Source organism: Nanorana parkeri, unplaced genomic scaffold (assembly GCF_000935625.1).
Source record: "Nanorana parkeri isolate BGI_ZX_2015 unplaced genomic scaffold, ASM93562v1 scaffold326, whole genome shotgun sequence".
In the NCBI taxonomy this organism is placed as follows: domain Eukaryota; kingdom Metazoa; phylum Chordata; class Amphibia; order Anura; family Dicroglossidae; genus Nanorana; species Nanorana parkeri.
In genome coordinates this window covers 994,213-1,004,821 of record NW_017306594.1, presented here as the reverse complement: position 1 = coordinate 1,004,821, position 10,609 = coordinate 994,213, and the positions used below count along the sequence as shown (strand labels likewise).

The following is a 10,609-nucleotide window of genomic DNA, read 5'->3' as shown; positions in this document are numbered from 1 at the left end:
TTTGAGCGTCGGCGTCTCCCCCCCCCCCCCCCCGCGGCTGAAGTGCTTCTTTGACTTCTCCTCGGATCCCTCGCTGCCTCTGCCCTGGAGATCCAGAGGAGGAGCTGGATGTGATTTACATCACTTTCTGTTCATTCATGAGATTCTCAATGGGGAGTACCACTCTGTACAGAGGTTCCTCCCCATTCAGAAAAATATTTTCTGAATGAATGGGAAGCCTCTGTGCTTCCCATTCATTTAGAACAGAGGCTGCAGAAAAAGAGATTGAGGACTTTGTGTCCTCAATGTATTTTTCTATTTTAAAAGGGAAATATCAGGGGGCTGTTTAGACCCCTAATATTTCCCCGAAGAAATAATAAATATAAAATAGTAAAAAATTAAAATCCTGGAGGCAGGGCGCTGGATGACACCACACGCCTGTTGGGTGGGGGCACATTTTGGGCACATTATTTTCTTGCCTCGGGTGCAAAAGGAGATGGCTACGGCTATGCTCCCGCGGTGCTTGTGCAGCTGCCGGCTGAATGTGTCAGACGCAGCAGATGGAAAGGGACAGGACACCTCTCCCCATGTGCAACGTCAGCCACACGAGCACCACAGGAGGGCAGGACGCCGGGGCCTCTAGAACGCACTGGAATGTAAGCCGGCCGACTCCCTGTGTTCAGGGGCAGGAGGGGGCGTGGGGTTGTATTGAAGTCAATGGCACCGCAGCCATGCCCCCTGCCCACACTGTGATCGCCCGCACCTGGAAACGCAGGCACATTAGTGCCTGCATTCCGGTCCAGTGCGATCTACATAAATAGTGCTTGCAGCATTTTTGCAGGTCCCACTGGACTAGAACGCAGGCACTAATGTGCCTGGGTTCCGGGTCCAGGCGATCGCACTGTGGGCAAGGTGCCTGGCTGCGGTGCCATTGACTTCAATGCACAGCCACGCACCCTCCCGCCCCTGAATGCAAGTTTTTTTCGTTGGTAGATCTCATTCAGCTCGTCATTTGAAAAGTAGATCTCCAGAAAAAAAATGTATGGCACCCCTGCTCTAAAGAGTTTCTGCAGCTTACCAGCTCAGGTTCACAGAGAGTACATCACTAGTGTGTGTGTGTGTGTGTGTGTGTGTGTGTGTGTGTGTGTGTGTGTGTGTGTGTGTGTGTGTGTTCACCAGAGTTCCAGGAAGTAACAGAAGTTAGTCAAAATGGCCACTGTGAGAAGAATGGTGAGGAAAAGAAAAATAAGGTATGCAATAAAAAGCTGGCAATGATCTAGAAGTATCTGTAGATTTGTTATTATTAAACATTTCTAAAGGTGTATTTGTTGTCATTTCAAACATATGGGTAAAGCTCCTCTTTAATACTGTTTTTTTTTTAGTTTCACAGATTCAATTTCTTCTGATATAAACAAAAGTTCAAATGTGGGCGCAGCAAGAACAGACTCTGGCAAGGTATTGTCCGCCAAACAGCATTACCTCAGACAGGCAAGATACCTACCAGGTAATCATTAGTTACCATGTTGTCAATATTGACTTGATCACATGGCTCTCTCACATAAGCCAATGCAGCATGGAGGATAGCCTGTGCACACTCCATACGTTCTCAGACATGGAAGGAGGTTAATTGAATCATTTTTTTTTTCTGCATCCAAAGTGTTTGTGTATACATGGAGGTGAAAGCCATATTCATGGCTGCATGTATATGCAACAGATAGTTCTGCGAAATTGACACATGCACATCAGCAGTAATGCCTCATTGTTGAAAAAAAAAAAAAATCAGTTCTTCCTCATAGTCCTGATTAGGGTAAACTAAGGGTTATGTTGATGTTAAATAGGAACACATTTTTTGAAAACATTTTTTTTTCCTTGTCAGGTTGTTTTGACATTATATGCAGATTGAAGTCCATTCCTTTGATCTGCAGATGAATGAATATTCCAATAGCATGGAATGGCCGGGAAGCCGGCTCCATGCTAGCGGATGTACTGGTATCAGTATCTGTATTTCTCTATCTCATGTCTGAACAGTGTTTATATAGGTTTATAAACAGTGTGTCAGATGGTCAATTTTTTGACAGAAGCAGTTATTACTAGGGATGCACCAATACCGATACTAATATCAGTGCCGATACCGAGTATTTGGTATGCTCCGATACTTACTCCCGATACCGGAACTTCTGGTCAGAGGGAGATTTCCTTTGACCGGCAGTGTCGCGAGGGAACATAGAGCCAGCTTCCGGGGCAATCAGGAGGCCGGGCGGCAGGTAATGACCCGCCTCTGGGTTTCCTGGTCAGAGGGACATTTCTTTTGACCGTCAGTTCCACGAGGGAACATAGAGCCAGCTTCCCGGGTAATGACCCGCCTCCGGGCTTCCTGATTGGCTGGGAAGCTGGCTCCATGCTGTCTGGCCGGCTTGATTCTGATTGGCCGGGAAGCCGGCTTCCCAGCCAATCAGCATCGAGCTGGCCATAAACCAGATAGAGCCAGCTTTTCGGGCAATGAAGAAGACAGGCGACAGATAATGACACCCTTCCTAATTGGCCAGGTAGCCGGCTCCATGCTGCGTAAGTACCGGTATCAGAAGTACCGTACTCGATACCGAAAAAACGGTATCTGTGCTGACCTAGTTATTACAGCTGCACTTTATACACAGCAATTCCCTGCTGTCATTTTGACACTCGTGAATTGTTGGTAAGTGAGCGGGGGGAGCGGTAGAGGGGCAGAACAGAATGTACTACACACATCGTGTGTACTTCCATAAAGTTTTTGTGACATGTGTAACATGTTCAGTGTCCAAAACCAGGTAAAATAAAATCACTTGTATGGAAAGTTCTTGCATGGCATTTCCTGAAGGATATAGTTATACCTCAGAAACCTTTTCTGCTAATAAAGGCTTTCACAGTACATTGCCCCTTCCCAGATCCTATGCTTCATAAGTGTGATAGGTGGCTTTACTGACCAGTGATGCAGGGTAGGAGAGGGTAAGGCCTAGTCAAAGTGCTGACTTCTTTGTGGAACTTGATATTTGCATATTAGAATACCTTTCCTTTGGCTGTGCCTATGGAGCTCTGAGAAGTAACTGAGGAAATGTGTGCTTGAAAGAGAGAACGGGGCACATGTACACTTAACATTTTGAATCTTTGGTGCACATCTTTAGTTAGTGAAACCATGATCTTTATACATGTTATATTGGTTTAGAACATGTATCATTAACATTAAAGTTTCATTCATTGGGTGAACTGAGTGCACCCATTCTGCTGTGTGTGTCTCTGTTGTACATTTGTAACAAACCAGCTTACAATATAAAATAATTGTAGGTTTTTTTTAGGTATGAATCCCAAGAATGTAACATCTGCTAATAAAGAAGCAAACCATTCCACATGGGGCAGTGCGCTGTCCACGAAACCTCTCGCTCCAATTAGTGGCGGAGTGACATTTAACAGAAACAATGCCGGTAATAATTATGCTTAAATTGTTTATAAACCCAAGAGCAAAAATCTAATACATTGCTTTTTCCCCCTTTATTTTCATCTAGGAGTCCTGTCAGTAACACACCCCCTGTCCTGGGGTGATAAAACTCACTGTACTGTATCTATGGAGATGCAGCATTATCACCCTAGGACGAGGATAGAGAACACTCCTCCCACCTCCTACTCTTCATAACTTTGTGGGGAGGTGTTCTGTAGTACCTGGAGGAGAACTCAAGCAGGGCTGGAAACATTGCTTGGGATTTCAGTGCAGCAGAGGCACTGTGACCTATTAATAAAGCAATGAATCTGACATTCAGCATACAATCTTTGCAGGTGAAACTTGCAGATCCATGTGTTTTTAAATGGCAGTGATTGATTCTCCACCAGAGAATCTTTGCTGAAAGCCACATTTACTGCTTTACAACACAGCTTAAAGGAAGTTATCACCTCACTGGATTCAAAATGTCAAAGGATCAAAATATATTTTGCACTTATGGAACAGATATAACGAAACACTATTAATGGTATTTTTACCAGACCAAAGGGGTGCAAATAAGAGAAGTTCGTTGTTAGGGTTTAGATACACTTTAAAGAACAATGTAAATGTGTATAACATAGTTTTATAATGCCAGTACATACTGTATACAGCTTGATAAGCAAATAAGGAACATAATCCCGTGCCATATGAAAATGTACATACTATAAGAGTTTCAGAACCAGAATAAACCAATGAACAGATACAATAATTTAAATCAATAATTGTTTATAAGTAAAAAAATAAATGAATCTTCTATTTTAGTGATATATACTGCAAAGCAGGCCAGTAATAATGTAAATGGCCTTGATCACCTGATTTGGTTTAAGTACAGGCTTTTGAAGTATGTGGTGTGCCCTACTGGAAATGTTGGTTTCAAAGTTTTTATTAGTTTCCATAAGATCTTACAAATCCGGCTATTAACATGTGTAACCAAATCGGCAAATTCAATATTTCTCAAAACATCATTAACTTTAACATTAATTCCCCACATCACCCAGCCCTTACTTAGGCTAACGCAGCTATCGCCGAAAGAAAAGAATGGGGGAAGATCAGAAGCGTATTAACCTTCTGCTTTGTTCCTGCCCCCCTTCTCCTCTAGGGGCACGCCCTTCCATTCGGTCACTTCCAGCTTTGGGGGTGCGGGGTTTCTCAAAGAAGGTAAAGCCACTTTCGCTAAATGAGAGCTTATGGAAAACTTTTTGGTATACAAAACAAGAAAAACACACATTAAGGGGGGGAAAAGAAAATACAATAATTGAGAAAAAAAAGGGGGGAAGGAGTCTTATTGTCTAAAGAAGATAAAAACACAACCTAAGAGATTATAGTTCCCAAGGAGCAGGATCGATATGCTTAAGCGGAAGCATCAGAGATAGTGGTATAAGCATTTGAGATCTCTTGGTATTTCAACCATGGCGCCCATATTGCCTCGAATTCTGCATATTTATCCTGCAAGATGCTAATTAATTTCTCATGGATCATGATCCAATTCACTTTGGACAACACTAGAGAGAATGGGACCTTTTCGGCTTTCCAGGACCTAGCTATTGATATCTTAGCCGCCAGAAAAAAAAAGGAAACCAGTTTGCTCTGCGTTCCAGAGATGTCCGGGATTGATTTATTAAGTAAAGTATACTGTGGGTCTCTGGGGATAGGAGTCCCAAGAATCCTAGAAAGCAGGGCAAACAACTTGTTCCAAAAAGGTCGTAGTCCTGGGCACTGCCACCAGACATGTAGCATAGTGCCTTGCTGTTTACAGCCCCTAAAGCATATCGGGCTGACGCCTGGGCCCATCTTCGAACTTTGCTGGCACAAGATACCATCGAGAAAAAACCTTGTAGTTGGCTTCTGAAAGGGAAACATTTAAGAGTCCCTTAGTTGTTTTTTTAGAACACTGTTGCCATTCTTCTGGGGAGAGTGGTGTCCCAATTTCTAGTTCCCAGGCCACCATATAGGCCGTTTGGGGGAATGGTCCTAGTTGGGCATCGTAGATCAGGGACGTACCTCCCCTTTGGCCTAACCCACCCAGGCACCACCGTTCATATTGTGTTAACAGCGGGGTTCCAGTCTCCGGGATGTGTAGGGTGGATAAAAAGTGATTGATTTGTCTAAATCTGTTAACATTTTTCTGGTGTCTGTCTGTTAATTACAGACTGTTCATATAGACACTGCATTGCGTTGTATCTGCAGACCCAACATGACAGCAAGCAAAGTGTAAACACTTTCAAATTGGAATAGTTGAAAAATGTAGGAATATGGAGCAATAAAAGGTAGTAAAAACTTTGGCCACTTAAAAGCAATCAAACAAAACCCCCCACAAAATTGCCCCCCACCTCCAACCTCATTATACTTTCGATAGTTTTTAAAAATAAACGTAGACCCAGTAATACTCACTTCAACCTTCAGGGCTAAAATGTGGATAGATGCTTCTACCCGTGTTCACATCCATGTGAACGTTGATCCTCCACTGTAATTACACAAGGCAGGTATGATGACATCAATAAAAGGGTGGCAACAAAACAGGTGTCATCAAACCAACGTTTGCGTAACTGGAACTGGTGATACATCACTGGACTGGAGATTCAGGTGGGTATTACTAGGTGTTAGAACATTTATTTGAAAAGCCCGTTAGAGATTGGTTGAGTCAATATTGTTTTTGTTAACATGGTCTTAGGACCTGGATTGAATCAATATTATTATTGTTAACATGGCCTGCGGACCTGAGTTAAGTCAATGTTGTTTTTGTTAACATGACCTGAGAACCTGGGTTGAGTCAATATTGTTTTTTTTGTTAACATGGCCTTAGGACCAGGAATGAGTCAATATTATTATTATTGTTTACATGGCCTGAGGACATGGGTTGAGTCAATGTTGTTTTTGTTTACATGGCCTGAGGACCTGGGTTGAGTCAATATAATTTTTGTAACATGGCCTGAGGACCTGGGTTGAGTCAATGTTGTTTTTGTAACATGGCCTGAGGACCTGGGTTGAATCAATGTTGTTTTTTTGTTAACATGGCTTTAGGACCTGAATTGAGTCAATATTAATATTGTTAACATGGCCTGAGGACCAGGAATGAGTCAATATTATTATTATTGTTAACATGGCCTGAGGACATGGGTTGAGTCAATGTTGTTTTTGTTTACATGGCCTGAGGACCTGGGTTGAGTCAATATTATTGTTAACATGGCCTGAGGACCCGGGTTAAATCAATGTTGTTTTTGTTAACGTAGCCTGATCTCTGGTTTTGTGTGCCTGTTTTACTTTGCTTGCTTTCCTTATAATATCAGCTCACCTAAGAAAAATCAAACAAATACATAGGTGACCATTAAATATTAGCTTCTTAAACAGATGTCTTTGAAGGTGTTATCATGTGACAGTTTAGTTTCCTTTCCAGGTACACTAGCAGGATTTGCTGGCCCTACGTACAACACTACAGGGGGATACATTCCATCTTTTCACAAGAAAGAGGTTGGATCAGCAGGACAGAGGATACAGCTTGCAGCTATTGCACCAACTACAAGTAAGTGGATGGTGTATGGGTTAGGGTTAGTACATGTGAGTTCCAGATGTTAGTACACATCCATCTGTCTTGAAAACCAATTTTGCCACAAAGCAATGCTGTTCTGGGCAGTGGGGGGCTGTCTGGGAAGCTACTGACAGGACGGAGGGCTTCAGCTTCTGTGTAATCAAGTGCTGTAGGCTGCAGCCACTTCTCCAAAGTTCCTGTAGATTTCGTAATTAAATAGGTGCAATGGCATAGTACATACACTACAAATTACGATAAATTAACATGAAAGACTCCCACAGAACCAATCTGTCTTGCTTATTCATCTTATGCTATCTAGTTATCAGTCTGATGAGTTTGATGAAACATTCACTTTCACTTTGATCCTCAAATACATCAGTTTTTAATCATTTTTCACCTCTGATTCAACCATCAAGTCACATATAAAACAGATTGGTTGGCAAATTCTAAAAGCTTTCAAGTGGACTGTGGCACATGAAGGGAACAATCAGTTCTGAAATTAACCATTTTTGTTCTACAATAAACCTTTCAGACTGAAAATTATAAGACTGAATTGACCATTTGTGCTACATTAAACAAACAACGCACAACTGCTTAAAGTGTAACACCAGGCATACTTTTTTTTAGTTTTGGATGAATTAAGGAGAGATTGAAACCTCTGTCAGATTTTGTTGCTTTCTTTGCGTCCTTTCCCAACATTTACTGTCAACAGAAACGCAACAGGAAGTAAGTGGAATATTCTCAAGATTTGGGCAAATCCAAACTTTGAAATTTGCAGAATTGTGGATGAAAGCACCACACTCCATTTAATAGTCCAGGTACATCTTTATTCAATGTAGTGTTGAGGGGACAGTATAGAAATAGCCATCATGTTTCGGGGGCCCATACAAATACCCCCTTCATCTTGGGCTTACTTGCATAGAGCTCGTTAGCTGCTAATATGCCAAGTCAGCCAATCAGGTAAAAGATATAACAGTACCTGATATAAGATTACACTTCCTTTGCCCAAAATGGTGTTTGCATGTTGGGAACGTTGGCTTGTAGGGACCTTTTTAGGTGTGTACAGCTGTGGTGGGAATGCCTAAGAAAAATGCTTATACAAAATACAAGTTCTATTTGAATATAAAAACTGTTGATTATCAGTATGTTCAGACATGTTTTTAAGTATTTCTACTTACTACACTGTAACTTTATTCGTCTTCTTTGCTTTTCATTCTTTCCTCAACTTTTTGTTTTTTTATTATTTCCTTTCCTTTTTTAATTCTACTTTTAGCTGTACCCAGTGATGCTGTGAATGGTAAACCAAAAATTATCAAACCTAAACCCAGCTGCCAAAAGGCAGTCACTGAGAATAGCTCAGGTAATCTGCACTCTGTCTATTCTAACCCTCTCTTTCCCCACTCCTGATCTTGTCATTATCTATTCTTAGAAATATTGTATACACTTTTTTGGGGGGATCCAGAGGTATCACATTATAAATATTAGGGATGCAGCGATACTGTTTTTTCGAAATCAAGTACCGATACTGGTACTTCCGCTAACATGGAGCCTGCTTCCCGGCATCAGGAAGCCAGGCGGCAGTTAAAGGCACGCTGCCTAGCTTCCTGATTACCAGGGAAGTCAGCTTGATGCTGATTGGCTGGTAAGCCAGCTTCCTGGCCAATCAGCAACAACCCGGCTGTTTGGCCGGCTTGATGCTTATTGGTCGGGTAGCCAGCTTCCCAGCCAATCAGGAAGCCTGGAGACGGGTCATTACCTGCTGCCTGGCTTCCTGATTTGCTGGGAAGCCGGCTCCATGCTGATTGGCTGGAAAGCCAGCTTCCCGATCAATCAGGAAGTCAGGAGGCGGGTAATTATCTGCCACCTGGCTTCCTGATTGGCCGGTAAGCCAGCTACATGTTTCCTCCTGGCACTGCCAATCAGTGCAAATCTCCCTCTGACCAGGAGTTCCGGTATCGGGGGTAAGTTTCAGAGCATTTGGGCGAGTACGAGTACTCGCCCAAATACTCAGTTTTGGTGCATCCCTAATAAATATACAATAAATGTTTAGGTAAGGTCAGTGCTAGAGTAGGAATGTTACAAACCCCCTCCAGGGGGCTCCTTTCTAACACAGAAGGACTAATCGAAAATCAGGAGGGGCAGAGACAAGTTAATATTTTATAGGTAAAGTTGGCATCGGCAAATAACTTCAACTGCCTTTGTCTATTGATGACTTTAGTATTTCACTGAAGGGAACTCTTCCTTATACATTTTTCTCTTCATATTCTTTAATTTGAGTTGTCTGGCTGATCACATGTGCAGCACCATGGCAACTGCAATGCAAATAGAGGCTAAGATGGCGCCTTCCTTGGCTTGTAAAGTATAGGAGGGTATAGTTCTTCTTTAAGCCCTTTGCCTTATCTGTGTGCTACATCAAATATTTTTAGGTCAAGAAAAACAATTCTTTATATTGGCATTGCTGCTGATGTATGATGCAGTGACATGACGTTATACAGCCCATAAATACTCCAATAATCCAACAAGCCTTTTAAACATCGTCTGTTGCATAGTACATGCTGATAGACATCATCAACAGACAAGTGTTATAGAATAGAGCATGTTCTGTATTCCCTTAAACCCTTACATTATAGGATCAGGTTCGTTTTTCCTGGTTCACGCCTGCTCAGCTATGACATGTTGATGCGTAACCACAAGCAGGTCCTTATTTTTTTTTATTATTCTACAGTGCCTGGCTGTGAGACATGCAGACTCCGTAAACCTCAAAGTGTATGTCCAGCTATGCATTTTTAGTTTTGGATTGCTATACTGGGCAACCTTGGAGACATTTCCCTCACTTAGTGTCCCAGAGATATGTTTCACCAGGCAGGAAGTGAGGGAAAATCTCCAACAGCAACACAGACTGTAGGAAAAGGCTAGCACCGCTGTTAGCTTTTGATTGCTGCCTGCGTCCCTGTTGCAGATTGTATTGTTTTCCAATCCCTTACAATTCTTTCCCGCCATATTTAGGAACCATAGTTGAGAAGTGCTGTGCATAGCTTATTGCTTACTCACTGATGTCTACCTTCAGTTCTAGATTATGACATGTGGAAAACAAAACCTGTGCGGCCTCAGTTACCAGGCCCTCCCTTCAAGCCAGCAGCTAAAAACCTTTCTCTGCTAAACCGACCACTTCAGCCAGTGCATGGAAGGACCGACTGGATTGCCAAGTATGGTGGTCATCGTTGATGTGCTCAAAGATCATTTTGTTTACATTCCCTGCTGAACTGTTGTTGCTCAAGATTTACACCAGAAAACATCTGCCAAAATGTACCGGCAAAACAAATGCGCACACTGTATTTCGCATGTTTCCTGCAATGCTGACTTACTTGCTTTTTAAGAAAACCAGATTCAAAAAGTACATTTATTTCAATGATATATAGAGAAATGTGTCCGCTATGAAGATACCATCTCAATTTGTGCAGTTATACCGTGTTCCAGTGGACATTGTCACTTAACAACCTTGAGGCTGTTGATTTTGTATAGATCATTGCTAAGATCATTATTTATACTTGTATACAGTCAACTATTGTCTGAAACTGTGAAATATTGAGCAACAT

The 10,609-nt window shown here is 42.2% G+C and overlaps 1 protein-coding gene across 1 annotated transcript in view; it reads left to right on the top strand.

The window, feature by feature from the left end:
• The window catches only part of MAK (male germ cell associated kinase), a 25,581-nt gene extending 15,215 nt beyond the window's left edge, over positions 1-10,366 (top strand). The window contains exons 10-14 of the mRNA XM_018558215.1: positions 1,362-1,483; positions 3,309-3,434; positions 6,882-7,007; positions 8,287-8,373; positions 10,087-10,366. Of these exons, the coding sequence (XP_018413717.1) occupies positions 1,362-1,483; positions 3,309-3,434; positions 6,882-7,007; positions 8,287-8,373; positions 10,087-10,238 (613 nt within the window). The 3' untranslated portion in view covers positions 10,239-10,366. The remainder of the gene's footprint in view (positions 1-1,361; positions 1,484-3,308; positions 3,435-6,881; positions 7,008-8,286; positions 8,374-10,086) is intronic.
• The last annotated feature ends 243 nt before the right edge of the window (positions 10,367-10,609 follow it).